At 41.4% G+C, this 20,802-nt stretch overlaps 2 protein-coding genes across 3 annotated transcripts in view; both read left to right on the top strand.

The window, feature by feature from the left end:
• Positions 1 to 14,955, top strand: part of LOC105915980 (serine/threonine-protein kinase TAO1) — a 32,315-nt gene extending 17,360 nt beyond the window's left edge. For both annotated transcript variants that reach the window (XM_012850273.3, XM_012850275.3), the window contains exons 12-22: positions 1,276 to 1,443; positions 1,625 to 1,831; positions 5,854 to 5,988; positions 6,058 to 6,294; positions 6,395 to 6,523; positions 6,631 to 6,714; positions 6,866 to 6,985; positions 7,073 to 7,312; positions 7,414 to 7,626; positions 8,240 to 8,422; positions 10,117 to 14,955. In XM_012850273.3, coding sequence (XP_012705727.1) covers positions 1,276 to 1,443; positions 1,625 to 1,831; positions 5,854 to 5,988; positions 6,058 to 6,294; positions 6,395 to 6,523; positions 6,631 to 6,714; positions 6,866 to 6,985; positions 7,073 to 7,312; positions 7,414 to 7,626; positions 8,240 to 8,422; positions 10,117 to 10,620 — 2,220 coding nt within the window. In that variant the 3' untranslated portion in view covers positions 10,621 to 14,955. The remainder of the gene's footprint in view (positions 1 to 1,275; positions 1,444 to 1,624; positions 1,832 to 5,853; positions 5,989 to 6,057; positions 6,295 to 6,394; positions 6,524 to 6,630; positions 6,715 to 6,865; positions 6,986 to 7,072; positions 7,313 to 7,413; positions 7,627 to 8,239; positions 8,423 to 10,116) is intronic.
• A 985-nt stretch (positions 14,956 to 15,940) lies between these two features.
• LOC105915973 (protein ABHD15) lies at positions 15,941 to 20,536 on the top strand. Its single transcript, XM_012850266.3, has 3 exons — positions 15,941 to 16,851; positions 17,637 to 17,866; positions 17,963 to 20,536. Exons 1-3 carry the CDS (start codon positions 16,108 to 16,110, stop codon positions 18,663 to 18,665), a joined length of 1,677 nt encoding a protein of 558 aa, XP_012705720.2. The 5' UTR covers positions 15,941 to 16,107; the 3' UTR covers positions 18,666 to 20,536.
• Positions 20,537 to 20,802: the final 266 nt, after the last annotated feature.

The following is a 20,802-nucleotide window of genomic DNA, read 5'->3' as shown; positions in this document are numbered from 1 at the left end:
CTCTTCTGATTCCTTAATCCTCCACGTTCACACTTACACTTAAAACATGCTCAGATACACAAGCATGACTTTTGTGTTGTAGTAGCGAGCACGGATGAAATTACTGTGGAGACTTTTGCACCCTCTGCTAAATAGTTAAACCAAAATGACATTGAATTTGTTTTATCTCTACTGCCTCATAATATCTTTGGTATTCTACTGTGGTTTGTTGTTGGATACATTTTGTTGTGTTTATAAGTGAGTATGTACCGATATCGAAAATAATACACTGTCGCATGTCAAATACCACATGCCCAACCCCCTCCAAAAACGTACACAAACGGCAACACAATGTTATTAATGTGAGCTCAGTTTTACTTATTGTATATCGTTCATCGCCATTAATAAAGTTTGAATTTGAGATGTAACAGTCAGAAAATTTCAGTTTTTTTTGTAAAGCCACCATGACTTTCTGAGTTTCTTCTATAATATTAGAAGATGAGAGAATAGCATTAAAAGTATGTTCTCAAGCCTTCCTCCTGTGAGCGACCATTTATGATTTAGATCAGAAGCAGAGGCAACGTTGTGCTGCTGTGTGACAGCAGTCTCTGGGAAGCAATATTTTACTGATATTTTAAACAAAGACCAAATAATTAAACTGGTTTTAGTATCTTATATTTATTACCATTTATGTGCCAATTAGCAAAGCAAGCAGTAGTAGTCTCCTTATGTATTTCCTGGACTACCAACATTTCCATATCCAGCATGCTCCAGACAGACTAATTAAAAGCACAAACGCAGGAAGCGAAGCAACTTTGCTGCAATAGGTTCAGGTCCTTCCTGTTATCTGCTGAAAGTCACTCTCTTGAAGCTTGAATGCACCGTAGACATGTCTTGACATGTCGTAGAAAGTACAGTTTCCTTTTAAAAACCTTATGTCAATGTGCTTCATCGGACTCTGTTTTAAACAACTCACTAGGACAAAAAATAGCTTAAATTTGAGTCCTTTAACTCTGTGTCCTTGATGAGAAGCAGTAGTGCTTAGTATGGAGCATTTATTTATTAGTATACGATTGGATTGAGTCTCTGATGTGCGGATCATTGGTCTGGGCCAAACTGATCCTAGTCAACAAGTGGTTTCTCTTGTGCTTGTTTAGTATTGATCTATTGGATATTCTTAATGCTTTGATGTTTAAGTTGGTTTTGTCTTTGTTCTTTTATTGCTCACGGACATTATTTGATATTTTTCTGATATGTTTCTGGTTTATCCTTGTTTCTTGTCACCTTGCCCTCCAGCACGCGTTTCTGCAGCGCGAACGTCCAGATTCCGTGTTGATGGATCTCATTCAGAGAACCAAGGATGCAGTGCGAGAGCTGGACAACCTGCAGTACCGCAAGATGAAGAAGATACTCCTTCAAGAGGCTCATAACGGGCCCACCACAGAAGCCCAGGATGGAGATGAGGTCCGTAGATATTCTAGTTTCCCAGGCTCTCTAATTGCTGCTTCATTTAGAGCAAACGATTAAACATACGCCGGTTTGTTTGCCCGTCTATCCCTCCTTGTACTTTCCGTGTCTCTTGGTCTTTCTTTTGTCGCTTCTCTCTCCATTGCTGTCTCTCTGTGCTCTGTCCGCTCCGCTACAGGACCTCGAGTTAGGCGGAGGTCGCACAGGAACGGTGAACAGCGTGGGCAGCAATCAGTCCATCCCCAGCATGTCCATCAGCGCCAGCTCCCAGAGCAGCTCGGTCAACAGCCTGAACGAAGCGGCTCAGGACAGCCGCAGCGAGCTGGACCTGATGGAGGGAGACCACACGGTCATGTCAAACAGCTCCGTGATTCATGTCAAACCGGTGGGTGGAGCGACACTAATGCATCATCATAACCTTTTTAATGTCGGGGTATAATTTAAACAGTAATCGGCTAATCTCCAGGTTGCAGAGTTAGGAAAATGGCAGTCTCAAATGACTACATGATATTAAACAAACAGAAAAGGACTAGAAACTGAAGCAGTATATGGTAACTTTAAAACCTGGTCTTTTTGCCTCTTTGGGAGTTTGGAAGCGCGAGGAGCGTTACGCGATGCAGCTGGAAGGAAGGGGCGCAGCCCATTAACCGGCTACCGCAGTTTGCTTCAAGCTAATAACGGTTAGCATTAGCTTATGTTGACTGGGAGCTTTTCTCCCAGGCGGGAACTTTACTGAACGTTGTTTGTTGCTCTCAAACCTCTAAGCATTTTAAATAAACAAATGCTGCTTAGCCTGGTGGGGGGGAGTAAAGCCTGGCAATCTGCTTGGCTTATAATACGGTGGGGGAACCTGTGGGACATTCTAGCACATGAATGGGATTTTGATTTAAAACATCCCATAGTATCTGGGGCTTTATTATCTAGCTCTATGTCATGTTGGAAGATTAACAGCCCATCTCAAGTCTTTTGGAGCCTCTTACAGTTTTTTTGCTGGAGTTTATTTGTATTTAGCTCCATCCGTTTCCTCATCAAGTCCAACCAGCTTCCCTTATGCTGCTGAAGAAAAGCAGATGCTTCCACAGTCATCTTTAACCATGGCGGTGGTTTTCTCAATAACAACCTGAAAATTGGACCATTTGGTCTTTCTTTGTACAGTAGCTTTTCCCTTGCCACGCTTTCAGAAAGGCCAGATTTGTATATATTTGAGCCTAAAACCAGCGGTTTCCTTGTTGATAGATTCTCCCGTATGGCTCTCTGTAGGGGCTCCACACTTACAGTGGACCACACGGTGTCCATTTATAGGACGATGTGTTGAACTGTAATTTGTTCTTGACCCCCCTGCTGTCTTTCTTGGTCTTCATGATGCTGTTTTTTTCCACGGATGTTTTCTAAATAACTTCTGGATTTATAATGAGATTTGAATTTCTCTTCCTCTTGTCACCTGTCATCACATTGCCTCCAGCACTCCCTGGACCTTTAGCAACTTCAGCACTGCTGTCTGTGTTTGGTGTGGGTAGCTACAGCAGGGCTGGACGATATAGAAAAAAAGCATATTGATAAAATAGAAATCATATTTATCGATAATTATCAACAAATTCAAAACATAAATTCTAAGTGCAGCCCTAGCCATTTTATGTGGTTGCTTAGCGGCCTATTTTTAGATACAGAACACACAAACACCAATTCAAACTCAACCCGTTTTTAAAAAAGAAAGCATGCTCTTTGGACTCTTTGAAGGGGGCGGAGCTTGATGACGGCCTGGGTCTGCGTTCGTAATTGGTTGGGATGAAGTAATGACTGTAATATTAACTTGCATTATATATACACTACATATTGCACTCTAGCCTACAATGTATATATATATATATATATATATATATTATAGGCTAGAATGCAAAAGGAAGGAAAGCTGTTATTCTATTTAACTTATTGATCCCTTTTTTTTTAGTGGTCTTGCGATCGATCGATAAACATAGTTATTGAATTATCGTCCAGCCCTAAGCAACAGCAAGTGAAACTCTATCCAACAGGCTGATTATATTATATTACTTTAGTTTCATATCCAGGCACTTGGTATATAATGTGCTCGTCCCTGCTGCCATTTTGCATTTCCATGAATAATTAGGGCACTGATACCAATGTGAGAATGTTTTTCACTTTGTGCCTCAGTCTTCAGTGTAGCCTACATTATCTGTCCTGTTGTGAAAAGCCAGTGCTTCCACAATTTCCTCCCACTCGTGGCCTGTTCTTTCAAGCAAGGTGATGCCAGGAAATCAGAGCTGTACGTTGTCATTGTTTCCCTCTATGCTTTTTGTTCCTGTGCAGCTGCGCAGACTTTACAAAGCATCAAAACGTACAAATTTCTATGCAGCGCTTTGCAAAAGCATTCATGAATCTTGAAGTCGTTCCCGTTTTGTCACATTTCAACCAGTAATGTCAACGTTTTCTTCTGGATTTATGGATGTGATAAACCAGAACAAGAGTGCATCATTTTTCACAGCGGAAGAGAAGAGATGCATGTTTTCAAACGTCTTTCTTTACAAATCGAACCTGGAAAGTGTGATAAGCATTTCTTTTAGCCCTTTTTAATCGAATACCCTTAGAACAACAAATAAACTCTAGTGAAACCAGTTGCCTTCAAAGTCACCTCATTAGTAAATTGAGTCCATCAGAACATAATTTAATCTCTTTATAAATCCGGCTGTTATTAGAAGGCCTTGAATGTTTGTTAAGAAAACGTTGCAGAACAAAAGGCGTCATGACGACCATGAGTAAACAGGACAGCTTTTAACATCATAAACCACTTTACAGTCGAACTTCAGAGATCTGAAACGATATGGCCTCCTACGAAGACATGGTTTCCACCCCGGGGCCTGGAAAGGGGCGGATTAAACAGAAAAGCAGTCGAGAGTCCCATGGTAACTCTGGAGGAGCAGCTCAAATCCACAGCTCAGTTTGGAGGATTTGTTGACACAATAACTACAAACTGTGCGCTCTAAAAATTCGGAGCAAGAAGAAAGCCGTAGAAGGAAGAAAGCCATAATAAGTCCTGTTTGCAGTTTTCCTCGAGGCATGCAGGAGAATCATCGCACATGCGGAAGAGTGGCCTGAGTACTAAGCACTGTGTGTGAAAGTAAGCTAAGACTGCATATTTCCCTGAACATGCAATCCCTACGGTGAAACATGGTGGTGACAGTGTCACGGTGCAGGGACACTTTTCTTCAGCAGGTACAGGGAAGCTAGTACGAGTTGATCGGAAGATAAACGGAGTCCTGATAAAAAGGTCTGTTAACCTGGGGACACGTTAGGCGTTTGTTTTTACACTCTAAAAGTTACACTGAGGGAGAGTAAAGACTGTAGTCACCAAGCGTGTGAGGGGAATCCAACCAACCCCCATCTCAGTCATACAAACACACGTTTAAATTCTTAATACTGAATCTGGAAGCAGTCGGGTAGTGCGAATCAATCACGGACCCAACTGCAAATGCGTGTTGCTGCTGCAAGCCTTTTCTTTCCTAGACAAAATTATAGACACAAAGCAAAAGCAGACATACTGCAAACTATCAACAAACTGATTACAATCCCAAAGTGATGAAGAAAGGGGAAAGAAAAGAGGGACACGTCAATATGCAGGACTAAAATTCAGTAAATGATAAAAGGCATTTTTACCAACATGATGGTAAAAATGCTCTTAGAATAAAAATTGTCAGTAATTTATAAAATAGTGGGTTATATTGGGCATGAGTTAAAAAGAATGAAATTTTTTTTCAATTAGAATCAAGTTCTCACAAATTCTACATTTTGTTTATTCAGTCCAATCAAAATATTATATTGATGGTAGAAATAATACTTTTAGACTAAAGCCAGCATTGAGAGCCGTTCCATACCCAAGCAACAACCTCACATGGAAAAATGTTCCAAACTATCACTATGGGTATTAAAAAAAAAGAAAAACAGTGACTATCCAAACCAAACTGTCTTTTGAGAAATTAATTATTGAGTAAAACTTAGACTGTATACCTGTACAACTCCCAAAAAAATAAAATAAAATAATCTGTCTGAATTCTGAGAACATGTTTTAGCGCCACCTACTGGTATGTTTGTTTACCCTGTGATATTTTAAGGGATATGAATACTTTAGCAGATTATATAAGCGGCTAAACTCAATGAACACAAATTAAGATGTATTGGCTTTAATAGGAAACTGATAACAATGACGCTTAGAAGCCAGCAGAGGGCTCCCTAATCTTAATTTTGGTTGCCTTGATAATTTTGCACATCCCCCCCCCAAAAAAAGCGAAAATTATTTAAATGTATTTCTTTTTGTTGTTGTGTGGCACATCTGTGCCTTTTTTTTTATTAATAGTTTCTAAGTAATATGATGATTTTCTTTTCTTTTCCATCCAGGAAGAAGAGGAGAGTCCCTCTGGCGAGCAGGCAGGCACCAGTGAACCTACTGAGCCACAGCCAGAACCAGCTCAGGCCCCAAAGAAGCACTATCGCAACAGAGAGCACTTTGCTACCATACGCACAGCATCACTCGTAAGACCGTCTTCTCTCACATCCGCTGCGCGTGTTTCGCTGTCATTCTCATGAATCCCCGTTGCGCAGGTGACGCGCGAGATGCAAGAACACGAGCAGGACTCAGAGCTGAGGGAGCAGATGTCGGGTTACAAGCGCATGAGGCGGCAGCATCAGAAGCACCTGATGGCCCTGGAGAACAAGCTGAAGGGAGAGATGGATGAGCACCGGCTGAGGCTCGACAAAGAGCTCGAGAGTCTGAGGAACAACTTCACTCAGGAGATGGAGAAGCTGCTCAAAAAGCACCAAGCAGCACTGGAGAAAGATGTATGCACTCAAACCGAAGCTAATCATGCATTCACAGAAACCAAAACATTCCTAAGCCATGTCATTTATTGTGAATTCTATATTTTTTTCCGTGATTCAGCTCAAGACGTTTACCAACGACGAGAAGAAGTTTCAGCAGCACATCCAGGTCCAGCAGAAGAAGGAGCTCAGCAGCTTTTTGGAGTCACAGAAGCGGGAATACAAACTACGCAAGGAGCAGCTAAAAGAGGTAACCCTGCAAATGTTGCCGTTACCTTTTGACCAGGCCTTAAACTAATCCGTATAGACGTTTGTATTTGCTAATCCAGCTGAACTGAATGATGCTTGATATGGCAGGAGCTGAGCGAGAACCAGTCAACTCCCAAAAAGGAGAAGCAGGAGTGGCTGTCCAAACAGAAGGAAAACATTCAGCACTTTCAGGTGAGAACTCTGAGGACTAGGTGCCTTATAGATATAATATAAAGGGAAAAACTAAATCCTTTTGACACTTTATTTGCAAAGTTCTCAAAGGTTTCAGTTGGTAGGATTTGGATTTCTGCTCCTTTTTAATGTACTGTTCGTCCATTTACAGGCAGAAGAGGAGGCCAACCTGCTGAGGAGACAGAGGCAGTACCTGGAACTGGAGTGTCGGCGCTTCAAACGGAGGATCCTCATTGCCAGACACAACGTGGAGCAGGATCTAGCTAGAGAGGTCCATGAACACAAAAGCCACCTAGACATCCGCCTCTACCTCTGTCTCACTTCTTTGTTTGAACGACCTTTCGCAAACGTTTTCCAGGAGCTGAACAAGCGGCAAACTCAGAAGGACCTGGAACACGCGATGCTGCTCAGGCATCACGAGTCCATGCAGGAGCTGGAGTTCAGGCATCTGGCGACCATCCAGAGGGCCCGCGCTGACCTGATCCGAACCCAGCACCAGACGGAGCTCACCAACCAGCTGGAGTACAACAAGAGGAGGGAGAGGGAGCTGAGGCGCAAGCATGTCATGGAGGTCCGGCAGCAGCCCAAGAGCCTGAAGGTACAGAGATCACCGCAGACCCTCTATTTTCTTTTCCGCACCTACAGAGCAACCATCAACTTAAAAGCTGACAGGAATCCACTTTTTTTTTCCTTCTATAGTCGAAGGAGCTCCAGATTAAGAAGCAGTTCCAGGATACGTGTAAGACCCAGACACGGCAGTACAAGGCGCTCAGGAACCACCTGCTGGAGACCACGCCAAAGTCTGAGCACAAGGCCGTGCTCAAGAGGCTGAAAGAGGAGCAGACCCGGAAGCTGGCCATCCTGGCCGAGCAGTACGATCACTCCATCAACGAGATGCTCTCCACCCAGGCCGTAAGTATCCTTTTGATTTTGCCCCCAGAAAATCCTGAAGTTTTATCACTATAACTGTACTTTAACTGTAATATGCAATTACCTTCCACTGCACTTTAATTTAAATAGCTTCTGTCCAAACTCTATTTATTAATTTTATAGTAATAGCTACCCGTATATCATGTTCACAATTCTGCCTATAGTAATAGCCATTTGTACATATATTCATAGTACATGTAAACTCTGTTATAATAATCATCTGTATATTATGCTATTGTACATATCTGTAAAACTCTATCTATATTAATACCCACCTGTATACTATATTCGGTACATATCCAGCTGTAAATCTAGTTCACAATACTAGTTATCTATATAGTATACTCATAGGACAAATCTATCAGTAAAATTCTCTTTATAATAGTATCCATCTCTATATTTATTCAGTAATAATCCATGTCCTGTACATATGGAACCATTGTTTATCCTGCACTTGCTGCTATTGCACTTCTGGTTAGACCTAAACTGCATTTCGTTGCCTTGTACCTGTGTAATGACAATAAAGTTGAATCTAATCTAATCTATATTAATATATCAACAAACGGTTCATGTATTTTTGCTCGGCTGCCCTCAGCTACGGTTAGACGAGGCTCAAGAGGGCGAGTGTCAGGTTCTGAGGATGCAGCTGCAACAGGAGCTGGAGCTGCTCAACGCCTACCAGAGCAAGATCAAGATGCAGACGGACGCCCAGCACGACAAGGAGAGGAGGGACCTGGAGCAGAGGGTGTCCCTGCGGCGGGCTCTGCTGGAACAGAAAGTAAGCCACGTTCTCGGTTTGTCTGCCGTCATCTAGCCTGTCAGAAAATAAGCGATGATGAAAACTTTGCAGATTTTCTGCATGGTTTGGAACAGCGCTTACCTGACGCCGCCAGATAGATTTGCTTCGCATATCCATCTGGAAACCTTCCGTTGAAGTAACTTTGGGAAGGGGCGAAAATACTGGTTAGCTGATTGGCCTATGTTGGTGATAGACGGGCCAAATAAACCAATCAGATTCGTCGTCGCTCGTAACAGAGCGACGACGAAAACACAACCACAAGCCAAGCTACTCTTGCTGCTGCAGGTAAAAGCTCGTTAGCTCAGCAAAGAAATACTCTGTAATTCCGATAAAACTTGCTCGATAGCCACGCTAACGATAGTTTCATCGGCTGAAGCCGCCATGTTGTTTAGACTGAACTGTCGATCTTCTCGTTGCGTCACACCTCAACCCGCCTCAAAGCCAACGCTGATTGGACGTTCGTTTGGTGAACGGCTCCAAATTTTCTTTAACGGAGAGTAGCCAGACTGATCTGCGAGTGAAACCTTGAAAGCTCGCGAGATCAGGATGGTCTCACGAGGCTAGAACAGCGCAGCCTTTAAGTGTGGCGAACAAGGGAAATTATAGAGTATTTATTTACAGACGTTATTCGGCAGGTTTTGAGTTGTTGATTTTATTTGTGTAGCACTTTTTTGCAAAACAAAAACCATGAAGCGATTTACAATTAAAATCAAGCATAACAACACGGAAGAGTAAGACATTAAAGGAAAGATGGGAATAGTGTGAAACTAATGCAAAGCCAGTGTGATTCTTAAAGATGGAGGCCACTCGTTTCACATTGTGGCAGCCAACGCTCTAAAGGATTTATCTTGCCTTAAAATGTGTTCTTGGAACCATTAACCGCATTTGACCAGGAGATCCCAGACTGCTGGTAGAGCTGTAAGGCTCTAGGCTGGGGCTTGACCACACGGGGCTCTAAAAATAAAGACTAACATTTTAAAATGAATTCTAAAATCTAGTTTTCTCTTCTGTTTCCAAGGCTGTTGAAGGCAAAACCCTTTATCTTAACTCAGGGTTCCCGCGGATCCTTAAAAAGTCTTAAAAGGCATTTAATTCTGTAATATAAAACTAAGGCCTTATTTGGCATTAAAATGTCTTAAATCAGTCTTTCTTAGGTCTTAAAATTGTTACCAAGTCATAAATAGGATTTTATTTTTGCAATCCCTACCAAACAGTAAAATAATTGACACAATTATATATATTTTTTATTTACAGAAAGGCTCAATGTAACCATTATTGGTTCCGTCCCGATAGCGGAACCAATAAAAACTGTTGCGGCCGGACCACTGATTTATAGTTTATTTTAGTAGGGAACAAAACAAAGTTTGTGAATTCAGTTCAGTAGTTGTTAAAAATATATCTGTAATTTGTGTGTTTTTTAGCTTTTTTCCTATATGAAATGTTTTTCAAAAATTTAAACATGTCTACTGGGCCAGAAAGTAATGGTTTATGTTAAAATAAACATTTGGGTGAAGTTGTCGCATCCAGGTTTTTCTTGTTTATCGTGAAGTTGGTCTTAAGTGGCATTAAAAAGTCTTAAAAAGTCTTGAATTTAACTTGCCTTATGCTGTAGGAACCCTGTTAACTGGTTCAGGACCATTTGTGTGCTAAAAAACGTTCTTTTGTTCCCTCAGATTGAGGAGGAAATGCTCTCCCTCCAGAACGAGCGCTTGGAGCGAATCCGCTCCCTGCTGGAGCGCCAGGCGCGGGAGATTGAGGCTTTCGACTCAGAGTCGCTGCGGCTGGGGTTCAGCAACATGGTGATCACCAACCTCGCTCCGGATTCCCAAGGAGGCTGGGGGGGCGGAGGAGGTGGTGGAGGAGGCCAGGGAGGTCAGGGTGGAAGCCACTGGCCCGGAGGTGGCGGAGGAGGCGGCCATCACAGTCATCACCAGGGCGGCTCCAGTTCGCAGCAGCCCTGGGGTCACCCGATGCTTGCAGGCGGCCCGCCTCCCTGGAGCCTCCATCATCCCGGCGGAGGGAGTCAGAGAAGTAGTCAGGGAGGCGCGGGAGGGGTGAGGAACAGCCCACAGGCTATGAGGAGGACGTCATCGGGGGGGAGGGGTGAACAGGCCATGAGCAGGAGCGCCAGCATCACTTCTCAGATCTCCAACGGTTCCCACCTGTCATACACCTAAAAAAAAAAAAATAGATAAACACACACAGAAGAAACACAATCGCTGTAATTAAGACACACTAAGCACACCGCACGCATATTGTCGTTTCCCACCACACACCTCGCGTTGCAGACTGGTGAGACCCGGGCGGTCTGTGGAAACCCATGAGAGCTGAAGCCAAACTGAATGCCATTTACAGTGTGCCACTGCTGCCTGCTTTTTTTTTTGTGTGCTCGTTTTTGTCAAATTAGCCTGTGTTGCTATTTACCCTCTGTGCTAGTCCACCATGGAGTTTAACTAGAGAGGTTAGCTTGCAGTACGTTTTACTATTTTTAACGTGTGAGTCGGCTGAGTCAGATTGTTTTGCACAATACGGCGTCTGGTGAGGGAAAAACTTGCTGCTTTTACCAAAGTTACATAAATCCTTGTGAGATGCCATGAAAACATTCAAAAGCAGACTGTGAAATTCTTTGTGCGCTTGAATAAATGTTAGGTTGGCTGAAATGTCAACAGAGTTAAAAAAAAAAAAATGTTATGGAGGGGAAAAAATCAAAGTTGTGTGTCAGTGTCACAGGGTCACTTTCTCACAACACTGAAACGTGTTTCTATGCAGAAGGTTTGAATTTGCATTTCCAGGTTTAGAAGTATGGTAAAAAGAAAACTGAAAACATAATTAGATTTTTTGTTTCCAGAATTGATTTCCTATTCTCACATCTAAACAATTAAATTAGGAATAAAGCACTTCTTAAGTTGATTTAAATTTAAATAAAGTAAAAAATGACTGAGTTATAAAATTGATTGTTTTTTTTCTCTGGCCTTACAAACACAAATAAAAAAATATTTCTAGTTATTAATCTTATTTTTTTTTTCCTAAAAGCATTAAAAAAAAAAACACTAAAAAATAACAAAAGTGGTTTTACAGGACCCTGGAGTTGCATTCATAAATATAAACACTCAAAAACGTACAAGACTGTGATTTAACTAAATAATTTTGTGTAATATATAATCTGTATTTGCTAATTCTAATTTTATATATTTTAAAGTAGAGCTGATTTTACCTTAAAGATAAAAATGAAAATAAATGTGACTTTTAACACACATCACCTTGTTTATTTTTTTTTTTACTAAATGATTTTAAGAACATACGGATAATAAATTCCAACCGGTTTGTTTTTGATTGGATTATTTTGTGATGAAATATACAGAAAATCATTGAAATTGGAGTCTGTAAAAGTATGCGTTTTTGAATTGGACGATGTGTAGGAACCCTGATAACAACCTGTGTCACGGCGTGGAGGCAGGAGTTATTTGGAGAGACGCACCGATCCAACATTTCTGTTTCTGATCTTTTTGTTTTCATACAGCTTCAACCTGCTTACACTGATTAGAGCCAATTTTCTTCAAGACATACAATTAAACAGCATTTAAAAAATTTCTCTTTTATAGCCTTTCGATCATTAGCGGTCCTTAATTGTTTATTTGCTCATGCACTTTTTCAGAGTAGTTGTTGTAAAACAGGGTTCAAATAGTTTAAAATGAAAATAAATTGATTAGCACTAAACTGTCTTTAACATTTTATATTGCCAATTATCAGTATTAGCTTTACTGTTTACAGCATTTTCTGTGTATAGAGGATAAGGATCCTACCTTAACTTGGGATTTACAAATGGCCGACAGCATTTCATGTTACAGGCAAACTGAGGTTGTAAGCTTAAGCCCTGGAAAAACAGAGCAGCTTCCAACCAACAGGACTAAAGTACAAAATGGTGAAGGGCAAAAACGACCACCACTTGCCAAATTCTGTGTCTGCGTTGCAGCAGCCTGAATCAACAGATGACTCTATAGTAATTAGTCTAATTTTTACTTTCTACAGCTATTTTTTCCTTTGCTTTCTTCAAAAGAACATCACTAATACTGACAATAACTTCTACTCTTCTTCCTTCAGTAACAACTTCCGTACCAAACAGTGTTGTTGTTGTTGTTGTTGTTACCGTGACCAGTCGTGCTGCGTTAGACGATTGGAAAAGATTAGATTTCACATTTTTGGTCACCGTTCAGGGCCGGTCAAGCTTAAAAATGAGTTGATCGTGGTAACCTGCCAATTTTGTGTTGTATCTTGAGTTATTTGAGGACGTTGGGTCAAAGTGCTCACATGCTAACAGTAAGAGAAGTTGGGTTCCCGCTGTCCACACCACCACTGGATTGTACCTGTAGGTGTGCGCCAGAGAGTCTCGGTCAGTTTAAGCCTCATGGCCAAGTAGTAGTCAGCTCCCGGGTTTCCACAGACCTGCCCACCTCAGTCTCACTCTGCAGGACGCTGTTGCCATATTAGCCCACTATCCTTTCATGACAATGGCGGGTTTTCATCATTACCTAACCACAACTTGAATAAAAAAAAACTGGTGATCGCTCCTCACCTATTAGCAGTAACGCAGTAGTGTTCCGATCAATGCAGTAAAGCCTGTCGGCCAGTTTCAACGGGGTGCAGTGGCAGTAAGTTGCACTTTAGCCAAGGCCAACTCAAAAAGTCAGATCTGATCTCACACACGTGCACACGCGGTAGTTTTTACTCCACAGTCAAAGCAGTACGGAAACTCGGCTGATGGATGCATGTACAGAGAAAGTTTAAACATTAGAATTTTGGACAAAAAAAAAACACAGCACACAGATCTGTTAAAGATGTAAATGTTGATTTAAAGTAAAAAAAAAAATAAATAAATAAAAAATGGCCTCAAAGATAAAAGAACAGCTTGTCTGTCGGATGGTGACTGCTGAATGTTTTAGCGGATCCATGGGTGGTGATGCTGGGATCTCCGCTGCCGTGCCCCTGCAAAAACCCCTCCCCGGTCTGACACCCCGCTCTGTCTCACCCTCCGATCTGACCGCCGATCTCCCTGCGTCCTTCGCTTCCTTCCTTCCCGTGTCCCTCGAGGCCCCCCCGGTGGATTGGGGGAGGGGGGGGGGGGCCCGCTGGTCTGCAGGGAAACAACACTCAAGAGAACGTACAGACGAACTGGAGATGTGGTGTTTATATAAATCTAAAAAAAAAAAGAGGATTTCAGAGAAGTCTTATAGTGAAACTACACGTTTTATGATTTTCACAGAGAGAATGTACAGTCAACATGTTAATATTGTACAGTCTGGAAATCTAAATGACAAATCAAGGCAAATTGAACATGCGATGAGGGCACAACGCCGTGGCTTTACAGTTGCTGTAGTTAAAACAAGTGTTTGCTGAGTTTTCACTTGTTCTGTTTGCAGCTGCTACACTTTTGTTTTTTTTCTTTTTTCGGTTGTGAATTTTAGGTCGGAATGCCCCAAGGAAGTGGCAACGGTTTGTTTAAAAGTGTGTGAGGAGGATTTTTGCACATCATTTCAACCCTTTTCTCCTTTAGCTCTGTCTGTGTAAAACTGACAATGTTCTACCAGGTAGACACTCAGGCCTAAAGTAAGCTGTTGTCCTTAAAATCAAAAGTAAAACTTAAATGCTACAGAACGCACTCTACATCCTGAAATAGTTTCCAAATTGTTGCACAAGGCTGACCGTTTTTTTCTTTTTTTAGTAAAAGGTTACTTTAAGTCTGGCCTTACTCGGGCTTAATTTTTGAGACATGCATTACTTGTTTAAAGCCTCTTTTCAACAAATTGTCTGCATTTAAATCGAAGCAACAGAAATTATGCCCCCATTCTGTCAAAACATTAAAAAAAATTCAGTTTAGAAATATAATTTATACCCACAACAGTATTTTTTATTTTTTAAAGCTGTCTGTTGAGGGTCAAACAAACTGCAGAGTTTTAAATCTATTTACCATTGACTTTTTTTTTTGCAAGGCAGTGGGGGCAGAGTCTAGCTTTAGTCTAGCTTTAGACATTGGTCACTCTGAACTGGATCGGTAGCACTGATTGCACAAGTAGCTGACCAGTTTTACGAGTCTACTGTGACAGCCCTCCCCGCTTCCTCCTCCTGAAGGGGGCAGCTGCCGTGGGCTGGAAGTAGGTGGAAGGCCGGTTTACTTCTCTGTACAGTCTGTTTATCAGTATTCCTTTTCTCCCTTCCTGTCATATTTGGTGAATCTTGCTGTTTTATTCTCCCTGGTCCAGAGATCTGTATAAAACTGTATTAAAGTGTATAGTTTGTGCAAATAAAAATACAAATTAAAAAAAGCTGAATGTTGCATAGCAGAAGAGAATAGATATTCCTTCAGGTGAAAAAATGAGTGATTTAAAATCTATAAAAGAAATTCAGATGCAAAGTTTAGGGGATAAATGTAATATTTTGTTTGTAATTACTATTTTTTGTGTTGGAAGAGGGCTACTGGATAAAGAATCACCTGTAATAAAGTAATTTTAATATTTTCTCTGTTGCATAGTGTTTCTTTTTGCGGGAGAGATGTCGGCATCATTAATGGAGTTCAACATTAAACGAATCATACAATTTCTCTGGTGTCTATACAGGTCACTGTAAGGTCTTTTTGGAAACCAGGGGGTCGGGAATTGCTGATATCCAGTGCTAAAAAATCTGGTCTAGGTCTAAATTATCTTTATTCCTCTTTGGTTATGCAGAGATTTCTATTTGGCTTCCTGTGAAAGTATTTCTGGATTTCCAACATGAAGTCTAACAGAGGCAGCTTCTGTCAATATTTACAGAAGTGAGATAAGAAGTCTTGGGGTTTAGATAATTTCTGTCGCCAAAGATGTTTTCACTTTATTTTGAAACTAAATGCTTTTTCTCTGTTTAGCAACTTGACTGAGCTACATCTGTTTTTTTAAGGAAGCAGATGTGCCAGACTGACTGAGACAGAGTGCTGCAATTGCAGCCATAGGTGTACTTCTAAATAATGACACTATATGAGAGAATATTTCTATTATATATTACTTTTCCTGTATCTTTGTAGGTAATTGACATTCATTTGTAAAAGTCTGTTTTTAATTCAATATATAAACATTGTTTCTTCTTTCTTTCAAAATTATTGCAGTTCTTGTTAAAAAAGGAAAAGAAAAAGCCATGAGAACAAACAATCCAATATGTATGATGCCATAAGCAAATTTAATAAAAAAAACAACTGCCTTTAACCATCATTTCAGTTCTAAAAGCAACTAAAGGGCGTAACATCCAAGGAGTGTTAATAAAGTCATCAAACATTTTAATTTTTTTTCCCCAAGAAACCAAATATTTGCCAACAACCTGAGTCAGAAATACAAAGAAATATGATTCTATAGCATTAATGAGACACAGTAATGTGGTCTATTTGCTCAGTTTCTATCAGACTTTGTAGTAAATGATTCACAGAGGGAGGTTAAAGGGAATGGGAGGAGGATTCTTCCCTCTAGTTCTCTATTTTTCTGTGCAATTGTGCAGTCATTGAGAGCATTGGTCCTTTCTTTTCTATGATTTCTTTCCGTTTCTGAAGCTGGAAAACGACAGGCATCATCCCGTAAACCTGGAAGATGACAAAAAAATATTCAAAGAAAACATTGGATTGAACTGTTATTTCTTTCTATTCACCTATGGCATCATACTTGTGGAATTGTTTATTCTGTTTGCTCCCATCCTTCTTTGTTTTCCTGCTGTGTTTGGGTCTCCGTTGGCCCAGACTATGTTGTTGGGCAAAGCTGGCAGTCAGGGCTGCAGGCTGGAGACTGTGGGTCATTATCTGTCTGATACTGGAGCTGCCGCTGCACAGCGATGAAGGAACAAAGGCCAAGGAGATGCAATCGACTCAGCCAGCTATGTTTTCAGGTCGGACCTCAGGTGGACCCAGGTTTATTTGTAAACCCACTGCACTGGCCAGATATCTCCTGCAGCACTGTGAGTCCCTCACAAAGGCACGACTGTCCGACTGGCCCTGGGGAGACCCTCACCTCCAGACTGTCTCCAGCCAAATGTGTGGAGAACATGGGGAGAGCATACAGTTAACCAGAGATCACCTGTTACTGAAAGATGGCGGGATTGTAGCTCTGGACTGGGCGGTGGGACCGAGACTTAGTGAGGCAACGGTGAAGAGGAGGTGGGAGGTGAAGAAAGAGCATCAGTCAGGGAGGAAGGCACTAGGGTGCTTCACCCTGACTCCTCCTGTCCTTCTCCTCATCCCTCAGTTCTGGGGAGGGATGACACCCCACCTACGGCTTCTCTGCAGACAGGCCACGCGGCAGGGCTTCTGCGTGGTGGTGTTTCACCATCGAGGGACAGCGGGCTCCCCGCTCACCACGACCACACTGAGTGAGTTTGGAGACCCAGCAGATCTGGAACAGGTACACAGTAAAAGAAAAAAAATTGACGGTTCAACCTCGGTTGATTTAGTCTAGTTTTTAGTTGCAGCTGAATCCTTTATCCCCAGTCCTTATATTTTTATGAGGTAAGGGAAGGGCGAAGAGTTTTTGAAAGCAACCCCTTCAAACTGCTGAACTGGCAAATACACTCCTATCTTCTAAACAGATATTTTCCAAAAACAACATTCAACGTTTAGTTTAGACATATCCACGTCCAGTCTTTGGGAGCTAATGCACTTGAAACGTTTAGATCCATAGTTGCTCCAACACAAGCGAATCACCTCCTCAGCATGTCATCGAGTCCTGCAAAGGTCTGGTAATGAGTCATTCATTTGAATCTGGAACATTGGAGCCAGTTGCAGTTCTAAAAGAAAGAAGAGCGAGCCTCCTTCTTTGCAGCAACAAAGGAACAGGATAAATTAGTGAACAGAAATAAAGTTGCTCAATCTGCATTTTATTGTATCTGTGTTCAGTGTAGTATTATCTTATCCAAGTTTGATTTGTCTAAGTATTTTAGAGCGAATGCAATTCATATCCCTTACAAATTAAATAACTCTTTGAATTAATGGGATCAAAAATAGAGGAAAACGCTCATTCTGGGTGCAGTAATTCACTCTTTAAATGTGATGTGAGCTCCTCTATTTGCAGACTTCACTTTGACATATTTTACCTTTAGATTGTTGGAAATACCTTTTTCTTGTTGTTTTTCTCTTCTGTTTTGACCATTTCCTTACAGTGACGGTGTTGTCCATGCGGTCTCTTTTCAGGCAGTGGCTTATGTCCGCAGTTGCCACCCATCCTCTGTGCTGGTTGCAGTGAGCGAGGGATCAGGCTCTGGGGTCCTGCTGTCCTACTTGGGCGAGCGAGGCTCAAGCACCTGTCTAACAGCAGCTGCAGCCATCTCACCTGTGCTGCTGGGCCAGCTGTGGTTTGAAAGCGCTCTGCCGCCCATTTACCGCTGGGGGGTGCTGTTTCATAGGAAAATGCAGCTCAGCAGGTGAGAACATGTTTTATATAGGAATACTATATAAAACCAAAGTTAACTTTTGTATAGATGTTAAAGATATTTTTTCCCTTCCATGCGGGTTATTAGATATGCCAGCTCTCTCAGAGGAAAGCTGGATGTGGATCGTGCCCTCAGCTCTTCCAGCCTCAGAGACTTTGAAGAAGCTCTGTTCTGCTCTCCCACAAAGAACATTTCTCCATCTCCCTCCCTTAGGGGACTCACACCAGCAGCAGCCTGGGCTCTGGGTGAAAGAGCTTACCCAGCCCAAGACTGGGAGAGCTACTGGGGGAGGAATGAACCGCTGAGAGATGTGGACGAGGTGGCAGTCCCAGTACTCTGCATCTGCAGCTCTGATGACCCTCTCCTCCCACCAGCCTCGAAGCTTCCCCTTTCCCTTTTCCAGAGCAACCCTTACTTCCTGCTGGCTTTAACAGGCAGGGGAGGGCACTGCGGTTTCACTCTCGAGGCCAGGCAGCAGGTGGATGAAGAGAGACCAACAAATGAGGAGGAGGAGGAGGATAAAGGTATCTGGAGTCATAATGCAGTTCTGGAGTACCTCAGGGTAGTGTCTGATTTCCTGAAAGAAGCAGAGAGGGACTGGAAAAGCTGGACAGGCCAAACAGAGGTGAATATTCCCAAAGGGCAGAAGAACAGATTGAACTCTACGGCACCGCCTCGTCGGAGGAGAGGCGCCATGATGAAGAGATCACGACCACAGCTAGCTGGTCAGAGCAGTGTGGACGATTTAGATGGAGACTCCTTTACTTGGAAGAGATCGTATACTCGTTAAGACACATTTTGAAAGATATTTTATTCATCTTATGTAATATAAGGACATTTTATTATTACTGTAATCTTTAAACATGGTACTAGGGATATTTAAAGCGCATTTCTTTAAACAAATCAACATACAGAGCAGCACCGACAAGTTCCTAAGGCAAAAGAGAATTTAACTGCATGTTAAGTTTTCAAAACCAGAAAAATTATTTCTGGCCTCATTTCAGCTGTGTAAAAATCTGATTAGAATCTGGAATTTGGTTGGTGACAAAAGCAAAGTGCAGAAAGCTCAGAGGGCAGGTTTACCTGGAGAAACACAACTTTCTGAGAAATCAGATTTTTGTTCTCATCATTTTCTTTTAAGCAGATATGTTTGGACTAAACATTATAAATAAACAATTAATGAATTTTCTGATTATGTATTTATTGTCCAGACAGCTTAATTATGACAAGATTAAAATGTAAAATCTTTTTTATTGATTCAAGTTTCAGTGGTGAAAATGGACAAGAATGTATAAATGACTAAAACTGAAACACTTTGCTTTCAATTTCTAAAAAAGAAAAAACGAAAAAGAAGAAATACCTCCACAAGCTGCACACAAACAAAGCTTAAGTGTTGCTCTGTAAAATAAAAACAAAAAACACAAAAGAAGGAACAGTTAAATCAAAGATCCTTTTTATTCATCCATTCATCTCTACCTGCTTGTCATTGCAGGGATAAGCAGGTAGCCTTATTGCATGGTGCTCTTAGTTGTACTTGTGTTAGGACAATAGTACGTTCAAATGTCCAAAAATACAGTGGGAAATCCTGGGTGTAATTGGACTTTATGTTAGGCACTGGCTTTAGAAAAAAACGTCTTTTTTCCCAAAGCCAAGGATAAAACATATATTCAGTACGTGAACCACAACTATTTATAACAAACATACTTTATCAGTTGGAATCAAATAATCTATTTTATGCATAAGCCATTTCAGTGACACACTCCCATCAAAATCACAAATAGTTTGACAATGTGATTTTCTATTGAGTGTCACAATCAGAGTCCGTTTTAGTATGCGTGTCAGTCTCAAGTAAAGTCAACACCTTGTGAATACGTCTCTCCAGATATGTCAGATATGCCTCCATCTTTGCCGAAATTCATTTGCTAGAAATTGTACTTTTCTCCATCTTTTGTTTGAGTACAAATCCTCCCTGCAAAACTTTTCTGGAGGGGGAAGAATAACTGAAGATTTCATTGTTAATATGCAATTGGGAGTTAGTGGTTCCAGCCCCAAGGAATCACTAAGATACTAAACACTCAAGGGTCTGCTGTTAAGAGTGTTCTTAAACTAGTTGTATTGAGTCATTTTGAGGACTTGTCTAACATTGCTGTTAGTATGCTTCACACTGTCCGAATTTGCCGTTCCCAGATGCCTCCCATGTGGCTACCTGATAGAACATTCATCACAAACTCGTCTGTGATTTTTGACTATGTCACACTTAATAAGACACGTACTTTCGGTGTCAGTAATATGTTTAAAGTGGGTTTGCCTCCACATGGAAGGGAGTTGAAGCAGTGAAATAATCTAATTTTATTATTCATTTTAGAGTTTATATAATCATACTATTTTACCATGGTTACGCCCCCAAGGTCCAGGGGCAGTAACATAAAAATGTGTCCAGAGAAAATAAGTGGAAATGTAAAAATTTATTACAAAAAGACGGTTTCACAAACGCAAAACACAATACAATATAACCCAATTTAAAAAAAAGAAGGGACTAACAATTTCAAGAATGCTAAGCACAAATTAAATTACTAAATGTTCAAACAGGTCAGCCTAAAGCAGTGGTGTCAAGCTCCAGTCCTCGAGGGCCGGTGTCCTGAAACTTTTAGAGGTTTCCCTGGTCCGACACACCTGAATCAAATGGCATAATTAGCTTCTCAGTATGCAGTCAGGTTCTTCTGAGTCCTGCTAATTACCTGATTATTTGGCGTGTCAGACCAGGGACACATCTAAAAGTTGCAGAACACCGGTCCTTGAGGACTGGACTTTGACACCTGTGGTTTAAAGTAACTCCAAACAACCCAAAAGGGAGAAGAAAGAAAAAAAAAACACACACTCACACAAAGGGAGCACCAAGCTTCCCAAACACAAGCTTCTAGCTTGTA

The sequence above is a fragment of the Fundulus heteroclitus genome, chromosome 11, assembly GCF_011125445.2.
Source record: "Fundulus heteroclitus isolate FHET01 chromosome 11, MU-UCD_Fhet_4.1, whole genome shotgun sequence".
In the NCBI taxonomy this organism is placed as follows: Eukaryota; Metazoa; Chordata; class Actinopteri; order Cyprinodontiformes; family Fundulidae; genus Fundulus; species Fundulus heteroclitus.
This window is presented reverse-complemented; position numbering and strand designations above follow the sequence as displayed.